The sequence below is a fragment of the Apostichopus japonicus genome, chromosome 11 (genome assembly GCF_037975245.1).
Source record: "Apostichopus japonicus isolate 1M-3 chromosome 11, ASM3797524v1, whole genome shotgun sequence".
In the NCBI taxonomy this organism is placed as follows: Eukaryota; Metazoa; Echinodermata; class Holothuroidea; order Aspidochirotida; family Stichopodidae; genus Apostichopus; species Apostichopus japonicus.
In genome coordinates this window covers 20,442,093-20,463,541 of record NC_092571.1, presented here as the reverse complement: position 1 = coordinate 20,463,541, position 21,449 = coordinate 20,442,093, and the positions used below count along the sequence as shown (strand labels likewise).

The window sequence follows — 21,449 nt, the reverse complement described above, 5'->3', positions numbered from 1 at the left end:
GTACAATGTATTTGAGGCGATACTTCAAAGGAGGCGGTATTATTCTGAGGAGGTGGTACAATGTAGTTGAGGCGATATTTTAACAGAAGCGGTATTATTCTGAGGAGGTGGTACAATGCAGTTGAGGCGATATTTTAAAGCCGGAGGCGGTATTATTCTGAGGAGGTGGTACAATGTAGTTGAGGCGATATTTTAACAGAAGCGGTATTATTCTGAGGAGGTGGTACAATGCAGTTGAGGCGATATTTTAAAGGAAGCGGTGTTATTCTAAATTCAGTTTAGGGTAGAGAAACATGTAACGATCAACGCTTACGTCTTTATTTTTTACACTCATTCATGCAAAAATAGACACAACAACAAGAAAGTTATTTTGTAAGATTTAGTTGCGGTGTCCCTATATGTATACGATCTGCCTGAGTAGTACAATGAAACACACAACCACGAATGCACAATGATATAAAATAGCAATATTAATACACATATATCTATAAGTACATATATATATCTAATAACTAGCACGCCAATTTACACACGATAATATATTCCACGTGGCTCTACTTTATTTGCTGCGCATATTTCATTTAACAACGGGCACTAAACTGGGAAATGTACCAGCTCATTTCTCTTGTGTAAATAGATGAAGAACATTTGTAACCGTGGTGGAGGTTGTTGTCATGACAACGTCGACATCCTTGGGTTATTCGTCCAATAGGACTAATTGTAGTGCAACGGAATACATTGTTTGATTACTTTTTTGTATGATGAATATTTTTATCCTCAAGGTTGTTCATGAAAAAAGGCATAGATGAGTTAATTTGCATGAAATTCGGAAATATACTTGCTGTGGCCAAATATCGTTCGAAACAGGATATTTCTTATGTTACAAACATAGTTTTATGTTGGGACTATAGTACATGATGGTATATGCACGTTATCAACAGTGAGCTGTATAAGACCTTGTATAAAATGGTATTAGGAGCCGATACCAGTCAGGGGTGAAACAACGAATCAGTTGAAAAATAACGTGGAGTAGTCCTGGCGGGGCTAGGAGCATCCTCCCCATAAGCAATAAAAAATTATCAAATTATATGCCAAATGGTGCATTATGATGCACATTTAGACTATATGAGGTTTATAATTAGGTTGTGCTAATAACTACTTTAATTTTCGGTGTAAGGTTGAAAGTAGAGGAGGGGGTCCCACACAGCTACCATTCTAGGAATATCGGTATGGGAGGGGAGGGGGCATGGTGGAGAAGCGATAACAGAATTACATAACGCCAGACAAAACTGTCAATGTTGAGAGTGATAGAAGGGATGGGAGTGGGGGGGGGGGGGTGCTTTTCACTGCCAAAACATATAAATAAATTGATTGGAAAATATTATTATCAGCCTGCGTAGTCATGTATTGTGCCCTACCCGCCACCTCATAATGCAAACGAAAAAGAGTGGTTTCCTGATATAATAAAAACTAGAAACACAGAAACTTCTGAAAATAGTCAATGACGGCCTTTTCCGAATATGTTTGGAAAAATATTATGTTAGGTTGGATCAGTGCAACCAATGTCGGGCTAATGCCCGGATGTCTGGGACTTAACTCTAGTCTTGCATGGGGATGATCCATTCAGTGTGTCAGGTTATCGAGTAGATTCATGCACGCTCGGATTGTCGGGACAATCACATAGCTTCCAGACAAGTTAAAAACACTAGCCTACCTCCCACTATCCCCACGGATCGGACCTTAGTGCCCCTTACCCCCAGATATCGGACCTTAGTAACGCCCCCTGGCTGTGGCTGAACTAACCAATGGAATACTTTAGTTTGTTACGGTAGCTTTGTTTGTAAATTCCGTTCATATAAACTTAAGGGCGAAGAGATGAATGAAGCGAGTAACCCCGATTGCATGATAGCATGGGACGGAACTGGATCTACCCTACCTTCCCATCCCCATGCACCCCACCCACACACACGCGAATTCCACAAAAAGAAAATAGAGAAATTCGGTTGCACATTCTCGATTCGATTTTTGGATAGGAAAGCCTCTAGTATCACCCCACGCCCTTACTTCCCTAATTGGTATGCCCAATTGCAAAAATGAACCGGGCCAAATTAATTTAAACATTAATTGCCGAACCCATGCTCCAAGTTCATCCGCAGTTCATAATATCTGTGCTTGCTGGAACGCCACGTCTTCCAGATGAGTGACTTCATTAGTAAAGTGCGTTATCACGTCCTTACTTTCTTGAAGTCGAACGTTCAGTGTCTTAATTTCTTGAAGAATTTGTTCTTGAGCTGTCTGAAGACGTTCTACCGTTTCTGGTGGTAATCCTACATGGTGAGATAAAGAATAAAATAAAGGGACTAAGAAAATTGCTTAGTACTCCTTTTTCCCACAAAGGGAATGGAAAGGTGTTTGGGTGAGGGGGGAGGGGGGTGGGATCAGATAACTAGCTCCTTGGCAATCTTATAAAAATATTTATGACAGCTCTTAAGCCGTCGTCCATGTAACGTTTGATTCAGAAGACGTAAAGTTGGCAGCAGCTCGCGTAAAGGACGAAATTATCCAGTCTTTCCGTGGTACATTTCCTATAACTAGTTAGTAATCCCTTGTCCCATTCCACTTGTACTAGCTGTGTATATTTTTTTCTCATGTACATAGGTTCAAAAGAAAGTTCAGATACCCTAGTTTTGATTTCTCGCTAAACAGTGTCCAATTACTAATACAATTTTTGTTAACAACAAAAATGAATACCAAAAAAAATCTAAACAAAAAAAATTCGAAATATTCTACAATATGTAGCTGATGAAAAACGGTATCACATTTACCAGACATTCCTTAGAGATATTCGCATTCTATATTATGATCTGTAAGGAAAACATCAAGGTGTTCAATTTCAAATTAATCTTTAAGCATACTTCAATAGGCTACGTGATAAAATAGTATATATTTATACTTTGACCTGCCTTTGTCATCGAAGTTTTGCGTCATGTATTCGTTAAAAGGATCGTTTGCTCTTTGCATGTATTGTTCGTAATACTCATCGTAGTCTGTTGTATGCCTTTCATTTCCCATCTGATGACTGCCAACGCCAAAAGGCTGAGCTTGGCGGTTATTGGTTGACAAGCCGTTCGTACTCCTTCCTGCACTGGTATCGTAACCGTTGTAATTCTGTGCCACCTCGTTGTTATGGTGATGATCGTAGTTCAATCCTCCGTCGTAGTAGTGTTGATAATTGTTCACATTTTCATTGTGATCACCATATTGAGTATATTGGGTATCTTGATTTCCGACATTGTAATTATTATAATAATTGTTCACATTTTCATCGTGATTACCATATTGAGTATATTGGGTATCTTGATTTCCGACATTGTAATTATTATAATAATTGTTCACATTTTCATTGTGATCACCATATTGAGTATATTGGGTATCTTGATTTCCGACATCGTAATTATTATAATAATCGGGATTGGGACCAGTTCCGCGATGCCCTTGGTGAACTGTCGGCCTACTACTGCTGGAGTCATCATATTGAATACCACGCGGTTGGTTTGCATTTCGATTACTGTAAGAGGTTGAACGTCCATGAGCAGGCCTGCCGCTTCGGTCGTTTCCGTTTCCATAATTATTCCACTGGTAAGTGTAATCTCCGGAATCGTCATGGTCTTCTATATATTTTATGATGTTAACAAGATCAGATTATATATCGTATTGAAACAAAGTTTAAATATGAAAAACTGTATTTGGACATGTGGGTGTTTTTTTTTTTTTTTTGGGGGGGGGGCGGTGTTGTTCAAAAGCTAGAAAAATGATTAATTATTTGAGACCATCACTGAAGGAAATCAGACTTTGAATGTTTGTGTCAAATTTCACATTCAGGTCAAAGGTCGAACTGTACTGTCCTTAAATCGTACGCCCGATAGACTTATTTCGTGGTTGAATATGAGAATGTGGCACGTATTATGACTATTTGACACTTGACATTAAAGGGTCAAAGGGTTTCGTTAATACGTCAGCGGTCAAAGATCACATAACCAAATTTTGGGATGAGCTTGGAGACTATATGTATGAATAACAGAATTACGAAGTTTATTGATCTTAGATAAATGTAAGTTATAACCATGACAACCGCTGAGCAAGTGCATGAAACCGTCATAGCAGTTGGGTTTGAAAGTGTTAATCTTTATAATGTACATAAAATTGGACAGATAACATATACCACAAAATTTGTTCAGGTTACATCGGCAACTAAGCGAAGGCTCGATACTTGTTTCGAAACTCTCGAAATTCAGAATTATGTAGAAAATGATGTTCTTTTATATTTTATATTCACCATGGGGTTGTCCATACTGGTTGCGATATGCAGCATCTAACGTGCTTCTTTTCCGACGGCGTCGAATAGGATTGAGAACAGTTGCTTTTTGTCTTTTCGGCGTTCCGTGTATCTTGGTTGAACGGTGGTCACTTTGCAGACCAGTAATAGCTATGATGAAAAGATGAATTACAGAAGGCCATGGACAGACATTGTGAGGTGGCGTGACTTACAATAAAACAATGACATGAATTAAAACATCTGAGGGTCGCCTAAAATACCCCTACCCTCAACCCCAAGCCCAACCTTTCCCTTGTGTGACAGTGAGTCTATGTTGAAAGTTGATCTTACCTGCTTCGGTCGCGTTATTCCCACAAACGCACTCTCTAAACTGAATACATTGTGCGTTGTCAAGGTAACACTTAAAATTGGCGCCTGTCCGTGTTGTTGGACGTCTGAATCTTACTGCTCGCTCACTTTTGAACAATCCGCAACAGTCGGTCCATTCGCTCCAGGCTCCCCAAGAGACAACCGGTTTCGCGCCCTTAACAGGTGACGTCACTATTACTGCGTGTCAAAAATATATATTAGAACAGATGTTTCATCAAGAATACTTTAGCGATAATGCAAAGCGAATCTCAAATTAATTTGATTATATTTAAAAGTAATTTTTTCTTGACCAAGATCATGTGTTGTATATCTATTCCCTTTCCAAGGAACTCGTGATACTTACTTGGCGTATAATCGTCATGATCATATACGGTCACGGTATCGATATAAGGGGAATGGGGTTGAAAGTAAATCAGTTAAGTCGTTTGGTTTTCGTGCCCAGCCTAGGCTCTTGGGTGACCTCTTCATAAATATCTTCATCGAATTTCTCTGTTAATTTAATGAAGTTTGTTTTACTGCACCCCCACCCCCCCCCCCCCGTAAAAAGTAGAACCAAAATTTATGCACACTCGTTACAAAATATCTCATATAAAATCTGGGAGAAAGACCCTGACATGACATAATAAACCGGTTTAAGTTGGTTCTTAACCGATTTATTCCTCTCTTTTTTGTAAACCGGTGAAACGGTTAATTCTCTGGATACCTTTATGTTTGGGCCGTGGCTATTCTTACGACTAGTCGTAACAATTAGTTATAAACTATTCTTACAACATCGGCGAATTCATGCGAATTCAAAGTAAATAAAGCAACTGCGCATGTAGTAGGGGTAACCCTGACCGTAACTCCAACCCCTAAATCCAATCCTAACCCTAACCTTAACCCTATCCGGAAATTATTGTTACTCCTATCGTAAAAATAGTACTCCTAGTCGTAAAAATAGCCACGTTATAGCAACTGCGCATGCGCAAAAGGGAATTATTGTTACGACTAGTGGTAAGAATAGCCACTTTGTTATGTTTACTTGCCCCATCTGGATGGTTTTTCTTCTTCTTTTTTTTCTTTCTTATTTCCATGATATCTTGCATATAACACACAGTCTAGGTCTAACAATGGCTTGTAAAACCTAAGCTACGGTTTACCTTATTAGGTCTACAAGTGACACAGAAAACCTTGATACTCACCACATATGCATAACGTTAGTGTGATGATGTAGCATCTTAATGCCTTCTCTTGGTGAACATTTACTTTAGCACTTGCCATTTATTGCCGGTTAAACGTGTAGAAAATCTCTTCGTTTTATAGAAAAATAATACAAAGCTTCTTGCTCGTAGCAAAGTGGAAGTTTTTATAGTCATAGCATAATATTCACTTCATTACTGGAACACCAAAGCAGCGGCAGGTATTGGGAACTGCCTGTATAGGCTCTTTATAGGTTACTCAGACAATTCGAAACCGTAAATGTCAATGGAACCTGATAACGCGACGCCTAGATCGTGTACTAGGATGAAAAAAGACATGCGTTAATAAGTATCTCTATATATGTTAATCTATTTATGTATAAATAAATCGCGCGTGGCCGCATTCTACCACGCGTGAAGAATTTACAAATCATGCGCACTATGTTTCAACCAACCAAACAACTCTCTGAGCCGCTTTCGGCACTGTAAACATATATCTGCGCAGAGCCGTATATACGGCTCTGTGTCTGCGCTGCTTAAAGGAATTGTCTGGTGGAAGATTTTGATACATTGTCTTTGTAGTTATTATTTTTCTCTTTCTAACCATGTAAAAATTGTCCCCATTCGACGTTTTCTTCTTGTAGAAATCTGGTTTTCAAATTCACCAGTTTCTCACCAAAAGTACCGTTTGTTCGAACGCTTCAATATGGTGATTGACGTAGTGGTTGCAGATAGGCAAAACAGGCGACTTGAAGTTAGCACTCCCAATTCCGCAGCAAATAAACTCACGTGTAAGCACATTGGATTGCCTCATATATATAACGTACATACTCGCGAACGTATATACTACGATGCTCAGTTGGTGTACTTGTATAGCGTTACACATAGTACACTCACACTCAAACCACAGTTCATTAAATGTTCTTCGAAATCGCTGAAATAAAATTCACGGATCAAATTAACAGTAAAAGGAAACTTGTAAAGTATTCGTTAAACCGAAAGATGAAACTTGGCGGAATCGATGTCATCGCAGAACTATCCGATTGTAAACGTTAGAGTAGGCTATACACGCGAACATTCTTCGCGCTGGAGCTGGATTTCGCGATGTGTAAACAACGAAGAGCCTGCTGTTAAAACTTATCTTGTGTTTCACAAAGACCACGAAACCACCGATCTACTACATATATGGCGGCTTAAGGAGTTTTTTAAATCATATCTAATTTATAAGAAATTTCACCGGAAATTATTGAAGAAATTGATCGAATCGTTGTCAGAGCAGAATGTAGCACTGAGAAGCTTAGGCTTCGCAGAACTGTCCGATTGTCAACGTTTGAGTATAGCCTACATGCGAACATTTTTCGCGTTGGAGCTGGATAGCGCGATGTATAGCCTGAACAACTCAGAGTCTGCTGTTAAAATTTACCTTGTGTTACACAAAGACCACGGAACCACCGATCAAGTACATGGCGGCTTAAGGAGTTTTTGAAAACATATCTAATTTTAAAGAAATTTCACCGGAAATTAAGGAAGAAATTTATCTGTATACAAACGCGGTTTTTGTTGTGATTACCGTATAGGTACTGTGCGGAGGGTGGGTTATGACGCAATCTGCTATGGCAGAGCTGACGTCACGTATTGTACTGTTCAAATCATATTTGAAATGTCTATCCATAACGATTAAAAAATCGTTTCTCTGTCAAACGCAACATTAGCGTTCTCATACTTTGACAACATGTTTGGAAAATTATTTACTATTTTTTAAGCTAACTTCTTTGGGCCACCAGACAATCCTTTTAAACCGCAAACATGGTATTGTTATAGCGCCTTGGAAATAAATACCATACGCAAAAACCGCAGTGTATCAGCTTCCAGAGAAATATGTTACAGCTGCCAAATCTTTGATAGCGCCACACCTGTATCAGAAGATGTGATTGCTCTAAAATGGAGATTATGAAGCTTGATAACCCAGTGACAGTCGCAAACTTAAATATTTATTTGATATAAGATACAAATCACCGAAGTTCCGTGATATAAACATATTTGTGTTATCAAATCATTTAATTAATGTAGAAATCAATTCCGGAGGGAATTTAATGCGCTTTGGGATATGCCTAAATATGAATTCCTTTGAATAGTTGGATTCCAAATTCCCGAATGAAATAAAAAGATATTGTTCTTTTCTCGTCATTCTGTTTACGTTATTTTCGTTTATTTAATATATATTTGCATACATACGTTAAATGAGGAATACAAAATATTGTACGTGAACTTGTGAGTAACTCAAACAACTTTATCTTCGGATGCTGACTGTCTATAAAAAAAGAGCGTACAATAACAACATGATATATTTATGTAATATGTAACGCATTGCACGTTTTAGTGCAAAGGTTACACTGAGTAAAGAGGTTTGTTTACAAGTGACGAAAAGTTCAGGCTCTCATAGCAAAACATCTTCAAGGTCATGGTACGGAAAATTGATGGTGAAACGAATGGCCAACTTGTCAGCTATCCGGTGATGGGTATAGCGTTAAGCTAGTGAGAACTTCTATCTAGGCTTATAGAACACATTACTTTGATGACTTAGTGTGTAAGCCAATAGGGCATTTAATAGACGTAGTTACCTTCAAGGTTCCAACTGTGCAGTTTGGTCGAACGAAAAACTTGTTTAAAAAACTACAAGTTATGGTACTCGCAACATCCCCATGGGTTACTTAAAACTTCATGACTAAAACCCCTGTGATTTGAGACGTTATTAGTGACCATAAAAAGTACATCTAAATTTGCTAGATTAGAATGTTCTTCTTGGCAAAGGATCTTCCACTCTAACCTTGGTAAACCTGGCTGAATTGGTTTTTATATCGATTTTAATAATAGTATAATAATGTATAATTATATTAGTCTAATAACTTTCATGCTAATTAGTTCCTCGGGTAGTAGAACAATTAATAAAATGTAGGCCCTGTAGGAATATCAACAAAACTGAAAATGTTGTTCTCAATGGTATAGTCATCAGTGAAAACGCCATCACTTTGGCATGAGCTGTTCGAAACAACACAGAATGACAACGATCGCTTATTGAAATTTGTTTAAATAAATAATCACAAAAGTTCCAGGTCGTTAATCTGTTAAGCCCGCCTCACACTACACGACTGATTAAGACCCGACGCAACTCGACTATCGTTAGGTGAAAAGCACGTGGGTAATCGGGCAGTGTGCGTGAGTTTAACATTACGACTGATCGTGATTTGCCGGTTTTAAGTCGCGAGGTCGGGATTCAGTCGGGAAAACTGAACGTGTAGCGCCTTCCAGACCGGCAGTCGTATAGTGTTCGGGTTTCCACGACTAAAACTGTACAGTTTGAACAAATTACAACCAATCACAGGTTCATTAATTTGCATGTGACCTAGACGAGCTCTGGACGTTGTGTGCGCTGATCTGTCGGTTAGTTTGCCGGGTACAATCGTAGGACTGTATATATTCTTCCCGACTAAAGATGTTCTCACGTCATGACGGTAGAGTCGGGTCGGGATCATTCGTACAGAGCTCGGCGGGCTTTAAACTCGGTTAACACATATATAAAGATCTGAACAGAGGCAAATGCTTTAACCAAGATATCAGTACGCATGACCACCGTTACTTAGGCAACTGAGGAAAACTTTCAGATTGGTTCTTGTGTTTGTATCTTTGCCGTTTTAATTCTGACAATAATTCTCGATCTACTTTTAAAGACGGTAATTTAATTGAGTTGTCCACTGTGCGTGCTCTTGGCGTATGCTGTTGGGAGTTTGCGGTCTTTATATCTGGTAAAGTGATCCCCTTCTTAGCGACTTCAATCCTAGCAATTGTTTCTGCCTGCTGAATACCTTTCAAATTGTCCCTTGGCGTATCAACCTCTTTGCGCCTGCGCATAGTTTCATCCTTCTTCATATCCAATCTTGTTTTCTCCGTCAGTTCAGTTACGCGCTTTTGCGCGTGCTTTGCGCGCTTCTGCGCAGAACGAGTTGGGTTGAGAGTCGATTGTCTTGGACGATGAGATCTATGCACGACGAAATGACAATGTTTTTGACGTGTCTTAACTTTAAGAGGCGGTAGCTCGTCCCTTCGTTGTGACACACTGGAGGTAATTGGAAAGATAGAATCACTCCTGCTTAGGAACGGTATTTGACCAATAACAGCATCTCGAGGGAGTTCTTCAACTTTCTCTAAAATATCGGCCAACTTAGTTTCCCGATGTATATGTTCCTCATTGTTTATTTCGTCACATTGAAGACCAAATTGTTCTGGATAGCCCTGTTCATTTTCAGCAACTGCGCCCTCTATTCGTTTGGATTCCGATTCGGGTTCGCTGTGTACGGGTTTCAAAAGTTCATGCGTGGCGCCCTTTATTTCAATTGTTTGGGTCCCGTGGACTTCGTTATTGTCAATTGTCCTACTTTGAGACTGTTCAATAGAGTTGACGAAATTTGGCTCGATACGATAAGATGAAGAACTATGATCGACTCGGTGGTTTATTGCCCTTAGTTCTTCACGCATGTGACTGGCAACCATCTGAGAGTTAGGCCCATTCAATCTTTCTAGAAGGACCGCTAATTCCTCTTCTTTCTGCACTAGCTTCAAATGTTCCTTTAAAAATACCGGGTTACCTTTTCCCTCTCGGAGTCGCTTTTCAAATTCACAAATCGTTTTTGCTTTACGCCGGGAATAATCCAGTTCGATTAAATCCAATTTCATTTGATCCTTCGTTCTTAAAATATCGCGGATGCGATTTGAACTCTTTTGTTCGTAGCCGTGGTAACGTTTGGCTAGTTGTTTGTTTTCCCGCCGATTTAGAAAGTGTACGCGATTCCGATTACGATCACGGTTCCTTTCTAAACTTAGCAATTTCTCGACAGGCGTGAGATGTTTTGTTGATTTTCGTAGAGTGACTTTTACCATTTTGCTGCCATCAGTGATCCCTATAGCCATTCTAAACCGTTGCCAGGACAACAAAAGCCATTTTGTGAGTTGACCTGCAGACGAAAAAACAAGAAAACCATAAAAACGTTTCCTAGCAAAGTGAGTGTACTTATCTCACTTTCGCTTGTGTCAAAAAGCGGTGCAGATGTATTAAAACAGATGGATTTAAAGATTTTCCACCCCCTCTCCGTTCCTCCTCCTCCTCCTCCTCCCCACCCCACCCCCCCCCCCCCCCCCCGTCACCCCAATTACTATCGCGAGAAGATACAGACGTAAGGATCGTAACATAGCCATGTCATTAACTAACAGCGAAAAAGTTCATCACCGTTCATTCCAAGATTGGCTGAAACCGTCCTTGCAAAATGACTTTAATCCCAGTGCTAAAAATATGCCAACATTGAGGTTCGTATGAACGTTGCGTTATTGCGAAATGTATAAATGGTGGCAGCATTTTGGAACTACAAAATGGTTTTTATCTGAATACTTCCTGTAATTTCATAGGCAGTAAAAAAACAAAAAAAGTCAAAAGGAGAAGTTTAAGGATTAACTTTGGGAATATGACTGAGGTTGAGTTCATAATCTCCGAAAAAAATGTCGTCAAAAGTAAACAGCAATGGAAAACAAAATTTCACAACGATTGGCGAAAACTGAAGATAGTTGGTAACATTTAAGACTAGTAGGCCTAATCACCAACGGTCTAATCTCTATCATCTGTCTCTTCTACTTTTTTCCTCCATCGTCGGGACCGACAAAGCCGGCGGAAGAGAGAGAGAGTGGGAGGGGGGGGGGGGGTAGTTACAACCTTAAAAAGGGTTCCGACCAATAGGGCAGCTCTATACATTCCTTATCACAATACCAGTATCTGAATACTTTTATACAAAACGCCACTTTTTCTTCTTTACATTATACGTTATATATATTATCAATATTCCTTAACAAGAGGACACCTTTTTAAAATACATTTTAATGTCTCAACAATAGTTCACATTGTAAATAATAGGTGCTTTCGCTTGAGAAATTAATTTATGGCAAGAGGTAGTTTGGGATTTCCCCCCATGAACTGTGGGGTATCCCCCACTCCACAGCCACTCTCCTTCCATCAGGCTCCACCGCCGCTGGCGGCGAACATCTGCCGCGTCTATACCTTGTTTTCAGATTTGCTGTTAGCTAAGCCTACAACTGATACCGAAGTACTCTTTCTTTCTAAAAAAATAATTTGATCAGGTTGTAACGGAAAGTATAGACAGTCACGAACCATATTTTAAGTTTCACAAACGGGCTTGTTTTTCTATATTCAATGTTCTTTTCGACGGTCTCGAGTGCCGAGTTTTCCTCTCAACAAGAAACTGCAAGGCTTTTGATTTTGCGATAAACTATAAAGAGCTTGCATTAGTAAGAGTTCTTAGGCTATTCTGTTTCGTCATGGTTGTTACGGTTAGTTATATTGGCAGTCACGTAGTTAGAAAGAATAACCGTTTTTCCTTCTTCTTTTGTTTTAATCGTTTAATCGTCCTCTCATCTTCACGTACTGAATGCTTCAGTATTCTCCCTGATTTTATCTCTGTTTATGCAGCGGCTTGCAGAGTTCCAATCCATCGGGATATTAAAAGCATCAACATGCACCATTTAGGACACCCCTTTTCACAACCTTTTGGAGATGTTACCAAACATAAAGACTCGAAGATTGATCAAATAAGAATAAATTCGGTTAAACAAAGTTCATTTTCTCCCCTTTTCTGGGTGCATGTGAAGGTTCAACTAAACGAGACACTGTTTGACAATATATTGTTGTTGTGTGTCATGAATTTGAAGAAAATCGATGGATTGACTAGTTTTCATAAACCTTCAACCTCTCAAAGCTAAACAGTTATACTCTCATTTTAATTGCTGATGTACAAACAACCATCGAGATTCGAAAAGAACATTAGCTGACATTTGACATTAACTCGGTTGTCGACCTCACCTATTGGTTAAAAAGCGAATTTCAAAGCTTCAGCCCAAATATGGTGAAGAGTCTTATCGTACCAACCAGGGCGTCGATCCTTGGGGGGGGGGGTAGAGGGGTCAGCGGCCCCTCCAATGGTTACAACTGGGAGATGTATCATGTTCCCCCTCCCCTCAACTCTCTCTCTAAACCCCTTCTCTCAAGCCCTTGGCGAACAAGTTGAGATGGCATGAGGTATCCACTATAACGATAATTGTGTAAGTGTAATTGGAAGTCAACCACATGTGGTCTCAGAACCCTATGATAGGAAAACTTACATTATATAGGTTACGTACAATATTCATTGCTCCTTTCATTAGCCAGGGAGTTGTAAACACTGCCTGGACTAACACATAAATTCGTCACTTTCACAGACGTTTCCAACTTTGCATATTTCACCCTTGCAGTACCCCCTACCCCCCCCCCCCCATCCTACGTGAAAGCATTGTTATGACTTTAGCGCTATATAAAAGGTCATTGATTGATTGATTGATTGTTGCCAATACAACATGAACACCTATCTATAATTGTGTTATGACAGTTATTGCGTGACCGTTACACAATGCCACCTGTGCGTCATAATCTTTGGTCAGGTTATAACGGAAAGAACAACCGCTCATAAACCATTTTGTTAAGTTTCACAACGGACTGTTATCAATATTCACTTTTCTTTTTCATCAATGTCGAAAACTCTTGAAAAAGATGCTACCCTCGTGACAAGATGCTCCCATTTACACGAGAGCTGTCGATTATATCATACATATACTATAACATGTGACTGTATAAGATTTGTACGCCTTTAATTAGGCAATTACGCGTCCCTGTGGGCGTAATTAACTTTTCTGCCCTTCAACTCAATAAAGCAAATCTATTCCTGTGTTCGTTTGCAAATTAACACGTTACCGCGTGGTGATCCCTCCCCCCCCCCTCCCTTCACCCTTCTTATTTTGTTTTTGGTTACATAAATGAATTAGGCAGTTTTAATCTTCCTAGCTAGATTGCGCAAGGTCTGTTTAGGTAAGTTTCAGCCTCACCATTCTATGTGTAATCACGTTTTACCTCCATGGTGTAATATATAGGCCTTCGTCAAGTTGTGTTGTAACAAGGAAGCCGTTTTTAAAGGTATATGCTGGTGTCTGAATTTTGCTTGTGTAACAAAGTTGCTGGAAATTTTAGGTCATAGTTACATCCGCATCGCATTTTATACGAGTGAAGGTAGTTTTTTTTCCCAATTTGCTAGGCATACATTAAATATTTATCAAGTTGCATATTTATCACACAAGTTCTAATTTCACCTGGCTATGGCAGGGTTTGAACCTTTATGGAAGGCCGTCCCTGGGGTGTTACTAAAACGAATGACAATTGCGTTACACATAACGAATGACAATATGTTGTACACACTAAAAAATTGCGTTGACTAAAACGAATGACAGTGAATGGAAGCACAGACATTTGCTTCAACCGGATATCACAGTTCAGACTTCGTCGGTATATTAAAGCCACGCAAACCGAGTGGACGCGAAGTGCGTGGCTTACAGATCTAGTAAAGTACGGACAAGATGCAAACGCACCTTATAGTAAGCGAAATTGTAAGTCTGATTTTAAAAAGTAAATTTAACATCTTTTTTTTCCGATATTAATTGTTAGAAACTAACAATACTATTATCTTGAAACGGCTAAAAATTTCAGGAAGAGTCCTTATATTGGACATTTCTATGAAGAAAAAAAAAGCATTTTTTTTCTAGGGGGGGTGGGGTCGCAAAAGGGACTGGAAAAGGAGAAAATTTGCGCCAGTTATGGAGCTACTCTGTGACACTGGCGTAGGGAAGGGGGGGGGGCATCTTTCTATATAAATCTACAGAGGTAAATGTCAAAGGCACAGCACTCAAGCGCATTCTCACACAAAAACTTTCCCTGTGGTTTCTATCCATAAATTACACCAAAACCCTGCAACCATGTAACATGCGATTTTCCTCAAATCAGTTTTGCGCAGAAAACCAATTACCGCATTTACTCCAATCCATTAATCGTTCTATCTCCACTCACCACCGTCCTTCGTTGTCATTCGTTGTCATTCGCTGTCATTCGCGAATGATAATTAACCCTGTACAAAGTCAATTGTCATTCGGTCATTCGCTGTCATTCGTTTTAGTTTGTCCCCGTCCCTGGGGCTAGTAAGAGGGTTGGTCTAATTATTTCCCGACAGAATGTAAAAAAAAAAGGCCTAACGATGGAAATGGGTACCACCCCACCCCTCCACCACCCCACCCTTGCGCACGGCATGTACTGCTATTGGTCACTATGAAAAAGAAAACCTTGTTTAGCAAATGCATAAAAAGGAAAATTCATAAAATGCAACATAGCAAAACGTCGATACACACACATACACACGCACCCACACAAATCTTATAAAAAGTTTACCACGCTGCAGCACGTGTATGCTGTTCTTAATCTGGCATATTGAAAGATGCAACCAAACGCCCTTTACCATACCTATCCAAGCCAGATTGAAACCAAGCTCTCACTCACGTCCCCTCTCCCTTCTCTCCCCCTAACATTTCTTACTCTTACTCTTGAGAAGGCTAGAGCACTGCGCTAGACTGGTTTATACCATTTGGTACCGCTATGTAATATTGCTGTACCATAGCTAGGTTGAAAACAACCACCTTACCTACCTGTCAGTGGGAATGTTGGTTGTTATTACTTCCGATCAGAGATATAGCAGTCCGAACAGTGCAAACTGTGCAACATACGAACCACCGGTGAAGAGAAACTTGAAGAGCCCGAAGTGCTCCCTCGACGCAAATTCAAGATCAAGGCAAAATCAGATTTGTTTAATACACAAATGAAGGCTTTGATATCACCTCTTACTCCCTTCCTCGATTGTGAACACTACTATACCAACCACATAGCAACATGTCGCTGTTTGCATTCATACAACAAGAAATGTGTACAGTTATTTTAATGACAATATCTATTACAAAGGACATCTATGAAATATGCGTTGCTAAGGAGGACGCCAGGTCACACGAAAGGTCAAGACACCTAAGGGCAAAAATGTGATTTGTCGAAGTTGCGGGGTGTCACTTAATAATTTGATGGGACATAAACTCAAACCATAATCTTTAGCTTATACGACAGAGACATTTGTGTGAAGAACAACTTTCTCAAAACATTTAAAAGAAATTATTGCTACGTATCGTATAGTGAAATCGTGACTGGGAGCTTTCATTTTGTATAATCTGTAATATCGTGAGTACCGCTAGAATCTGAAACCTTCTAGCTACTATCTCTTTGCTTTTCGTTTCACATTTTCAAGGATAAATGTTAACAGTGTTGAAACTGAACCAACCCATGCCCTATATAGGTCACGTAAACAGTTTCAATATTTTAGATTCGGCATTTGTACACCAACTTCAATTACAGAACGAAGGACAAAAGTTGCTCAATGATGTCATGTTAAGACTTGATTTTAAGTCTTCGGCTTTGTGTATGAAGAAATACTAAATATGTGATATCTTCCACATAAGATAAGATTTTCCTTAGCGGTTTGGCGAAGTTGTTCATGACAGTTATATCTTTATCACACAGACCAATGATAAGGTTTGGGTTTACGTCTCCTGTAGATATGCAGTCATTGCGTTTGGTCTACGATTGTTCGGCAATCTCACCAAACCCACTGGAGAGTATACCACACAAATTGAACTAACTAACCCACACCTCTAAGGAATACTTCAGCAAAATAAAGGATTACATAGGCTATAGAGTTTCACCTTGTAGACACTTTGTCAGTATTTACAAGTAATAATCATGGGGAAAGTACATTGGTGATTCCTCTCGTGGGCTTATTATCAATATATATCACAAAGAAACCAGTCCAAGGTAACTACGGCTTTCTTCGTTATTGCATCACCTATAAAATATGTATCAAAATTATCTCAAATGTTGCATGAGGTTCGTCCAAGACCGACCTAAGATCACGTATACTAATACGATAGGCCTACCCGATAAATATACACGGTTAGACCAGTCTCGAGTCGTATACAACACTGGGAAAGTTCATATGTCAACTGTTGACAGGTGGCATACTCCATAGACAGAGTCCATCCAATTCTTCAGGGTTAGACTTCAACTTCAGGAAATGTGCCAAACAGAAGCAAGAGAACATCCTTCTTTGGAAGGTTCCAAATAAAATTTGTTTTATACGTGTGTGTATGTACCAAACAGAAACAAGAGAACATCCTTCTTTGGAAGGTTCCAAATAAAATTGGTTTTTATACGTGTGTATATGTGACTTGGATGTTGAAGTGCATTAATGGAGGTAGCCTATATATGTGGTGCGAAAAGCTGACAAGATTTAAAGTCAGTCGCCCTCACCACCCCGCAACCCCTGCCCCCACCCCAGAAAAAAAAATGAGAGAAAGGAGAGAGATTAAAAAAAAAGGGGGGAATAAAGATAGAAAGAGGAGGAGACAAAGTTGTCTATCGTTTAACGGATGGAACTCAGGAATAAACTGTTCAATTTGGGTAAAGAAACGTTCATAACCGTATACCGTTACCATGGTTACAAGTGTTTGGTAATGGGGCATATTGCAAAAGTACCTAAAATGACCGAACTGGTCGTGCGCGAACCCCCCCCCCCCACTCGAACTCCCCCGCAGACCCCATGTGAAAAAGTCTGGTTACGCTATACTGCGCATAACAAAGAAACACATGATTGCTTAACCATATAATAACCAGCTACTCATGCCACTGAATATTTAGGTTGGCTTTCATTTACATAATAAAAGTAAGAGAATCTTTTACTCTACTACACTAGCAAAGTTCGGGGTGTGGGTGGGGGGGGGGGGGCAACATGATACACCCTAAGTTGTAACCACTGGAGGGGCTGCTGGCCTCTCTTCCCCCTATGATCGACATCCTTTACTTCTACGATAAGACTCTTCGTCGTTTGTGGGCCGAAGCTTTGGACCTCGATCTTTAGACCACTATAGGTGAGATTGACAACCGAGTAAATGTCAAAGGTCATCCAATGCATTTTGAAAATATCAATGGTTATTAGTGCATATGAGTAAATTTTGTTCTTGTGTGTGGTGTCTTGACATAGATATAAGGCGGGCATTAAAATAGATTATTCGATCTATTGATATCACTGGTTTATTACCTCAAAGGTGACGTCAGAATGAAGGCTGAAATGACCGATTTCCTCTTTAAATCTCTTTTCATTTCATTGAACCAAGGTTTCCCTTGAGAAAATGATTTACACGGGTACATGCAAAGTGATTTTGAGGAATTTAAGGGATGTTAAGTTCATTCTGCAGGAGAGCGTGTTTTTTTTTTCTTCTCCAAAGTTTGCTGTAAAATTGCCGGTTGGAAGTTGAACAAGAGTGACCATTTTTCGAGTTTTTAGCAATTTTAGAGTGATTAAAGGGGAGGAAGAGGTAAGGGGCAAATACTGATGATTGTTAAATGCAATGCAACATGTTTGAAACTTACCCGATAAAAGACTTCTTAAATATCACATCCCTGCCTCAGGTTAACTCTCAAGTGCCACTGAACATGTGAATCTGGGTTTGCGTAAGTGTTGGTTCACTGTCTGGTATTCAAGTTAAACTAATATACCATTGGCGAGAAACCATACTAGGTATTTGAATGCTCCGACTTCGAAATGAAAATCCCGCATAACACTTTTTTTTATTATTTTCCTCCGATCGGCTCGAAATATGCAACAAATTTCGAAGTCGTACTTATTGGAAATGGAGAAAAATACTGCATGGCATTGAACCTCTGACGGATGGATGTTTTACGAGTATGCACTACATACATAGGCTATACATAGGCATACATAGCCTAACCATATTACTGCATACTGACCGCATGGAGAAAGGGCTGACAGGATACATCAATATTCTAACACCATTGGTGATACTTTTTATATAGGCAGTCCTAACTACGTTAGACAGTTTGTAAGGTTACGAAAACCTAAGTGTTATAAACCCCTTATTTACATGACAGTTTATAGTATGTCCCGTTGTCTGGTCCGATGCTAAGTTACTACTATAAAGGATACCAAATTCCGTTAATGGTATTGATTTTTTCTGATGACGAGATAAAGTGTCCACTTTTCATAGTCTGATAACCATGTCTGAATAAAGGGTCCAATCGTTTGTTTTTTCCTCTCCCGTGATTGCACTCATGTTGTTTATCTCAAAGCTGTAATGACCCTCGAGGGATCTAAACTGTACATGAATGGCCTCTATAAACCGTACATGAATGGCCCTCGAATTAGGTCGATAGACAGAGAGAACGTTTATTTTTCTTTCATCGTGTGTAGCTAAGCATATCATGTTATTCAATAAAAGGAGGTATTACTGTGTAACAATGACGAAAAAGCCCCCCTATTGCTCCTTTCCTTGTAAACAGAGTACATGACAATAGATCTATTGTTCGTGCATTATTGATCCACAAAAGGTGTAAACAATAGATGTTGTCTGTTCGGTTACCTTTAAACAAAACATCAAATCTGGTGGTTTAGCACAAAGAAGCATTTATTTGTAGGTCACGTCTTCTTCTTACCTGCTACCCCCACCCCCACCCCCCTCCTTCGTTCTAAGCTAATTTCCAATTTCCCCTCACCTATCTATACGTAGGCTCTGCGAGAGAGGGCAGGGGGATATAGCCCCCGGTCCAAGGTTAACTTTGGCACCGCGTTAAATATGGTGCCGTGAAAATATGGGATATAAAGAGTGCATAAAGGGTGACCGGTGTCATCATTGTCCCGGGGCCCGATATTGCCTTCGACGCCTCTGTCTTTATGGTGGTGGACAATCTATTTTAGAGGGTACAAAATAAGACATAGATTAGAGACATTTGGGTAGAAAGCCGGTAGATAGCAATTCTTTTGTTTCTTTAAACAACATATAATTTTGGGTTTGGACAGGGGCGTCAATCCGATTTGAAACGTGGGGGGACGTAATCGATTCGAGTATTCCGGCCGTAAGTACTATCTAAGCGGAGCGCCACCATCAGTTGGCGCGCAGCGTACCAAGAAAATTTCAGATTTGAATACCTGCCAGATCGCTGGAGATGGCACTTGCCAGGCTGGATAGCAGCCATCTAGTTGCGTGATTTCGGGAGAAAAAGACAAATTCGTCACTCAGGAAATCTGCAATAAAGTTCATGCGGCCTTCATTTTTGGTGGATTATTTCTTTTATTAGTGATTCCAATTGACATGAACATTAGAACCCAGTGCAAGTTGACAAATGATGTGGCGAAGTGGATACCCAGCCCCATTTTGCCTATGTTTCAGGATAAAATACCCCTCATTTGTTCGAACCCATGACAACTAACAATCTGTGAATAAATTTACTTCGAATGGGCACATTATATTGCACCAAGTCGGTAAAGGAATGACCCCAGGGCATCAGATATAGGCCTATAGCAGGGGCGGGCAACCTTTTTGAATGAATGGGCCAGATTTTAGTAGTGAAAGATTGACAGGGCCGCACCTAACCAACGACCTGCTGTTGATTTTAAACCGTTGCTTCAGAGGACGTTCAAGCAATAGGTGTGTGTACTAATCTGTATTCACAAAAACATAATGTCAATATAATCCAATTGATAAATAATGGTGATAATAGACCTACCTGACAGCATCATTAGTGCAGATAAATTCTAAGCAGCTAGTTCGTTTTTTGTGATGATGTAAAATAGATTGATTTTTTTCTTTTTCTTGAGACATCTCACGGGCCGCAAAAATCACTGGCGGGCCGCATGTGGCCCGCGGGCCGTAGGTTGCCCACCCCTCGCCTATATAGGAACGATGTCCCAAAATGCCCCCGGACATATAGGCGAAGGAAGCTATCCGCCGCGACTGTATGTGAGTTTCTCGACTTGCCGTCCTGGGAGTCATACCACAAAATGGTGCATTTCCTCATACGCCATTATTAATAATTTAAATAACTAACTAATTAGGCACAGCCCAGATCCGAGTTCGTATATTGAGCTTAGCGCAAATTTGGCCAAAAGTCGTCATACGCCAGCATGTTAAACCACCAATGACTTTTAATGCCACCGTGACACACTTCCAATGGGACTGTGTCAGTTTAAATATTTTGCTAGGTCTACAAGAATACATTTCTATGAAATTTGAAACAAGGATGGCAAGACAAACCACTTTAAATATGTTTCAGGACCTCGCACATGTATCGTCAGACTTAGAAAAGGTCCTATGTGAGAGGTGTCTCAAGTGATGAAGGCATCAAAATAAATCAGTGGTTGTTCGTTGTGTCCTCTCGGTTGCTAGGTGGATCTGCATCTGGTAATCGGGTGAATTCTGGTCGGAGCGTACTATGTAACCGCCGTGTACCAAGGGACGTAGCTAAGGCCTGAAGATTGGGGGGGTGTAGTGGCTGAAAATCCAACTAGATGGGTTTTGAAGCCAGAAAATTCAGCTGCTTTGTATCCCCCCCCCACCCTCGCGCTACTCGTCAACGATACGGTCAGTGTCAGTCAGACACCCAATCTTTCGCGACTGCACTTTTGTTCTGAATCTTTCTTCGATACATTTGTACCCACTGGCACTCATTTCACAAACTTATTAGCCCCCCCCCACCCCAACCAAAT

The 21,449-nt window shown here is 40.0% G+C and overlaps 2 protein-coding genes and 1 long non-coding RNA gene across 4 annotated transcripts in view; 1 reads left to right on the top strand and 2 right to left on the bottom strand.

Annotated features, from left to right (window-relative positions):
- LOC139975625 (uncharacterized) overlaps positions 1–21,449 on the top strand; it is a 233,551-nt gene that overhangs the window by 82,939 nt on the left and 129,163 nt on the right. The window lies entirely within an intron of this gene.
- On the bottom strand, positions 366–6,237 carry LOC139976041 (uncharacterized). Its single transcript, XM_071984437.1, has 5 exons — positions 5,887–6,237; positions 4,667–4,882; positions 4,337–4,486; positions 2,964–3,671; positions 366–2,327 (listed from the first exon to the last, which is right to left on the bottom strand). The coding sequence occupies exons 1-5, from the start codon at positions 5,963–5,965 to the stop codon at positions 2,158–2,160; spliced, it is 1,323 nt and encodes a 440-aa protein (XP_071840538.1). The 5' UTR covers positions 5,966–6,237; the 3' UTR covers positions 366–2,157.
- On the bottom strand, positions 7,942–18,890 carry LOC139976040 (uncharacterized). 2 transcript variants are annotated; one of them, XM_071984436.1, is made up of 2 exons: positions 18,320–18,890; positions 7,942–10,892 (listed from the first exon to the last, which is right to left on the bottom strand). In XM_071984436.1, the coding sequence occupies exon 2, from the start codon at positions 10,846–10,848 to the stop codon at positions 9,517–9,519; it is 1,332 nt and encodes a 443-aa protein (XP_071840537.1). In that variant the 5' UTR covers positions 10,849–10,892; positions 18,320–18,890; the 3' UTR covers positions 7,942–9,516. The 2 variants fall into 2 exon arrangements, with proteins under 2 accessions (XP_071840537.1, XP_071840536.1); XM_071984435.1 differs by lacking the exon at positions 18,320–18,890 and adding an exon at positions 15,499–15,789 and having other exon boundaries at positions 7,945–10,892.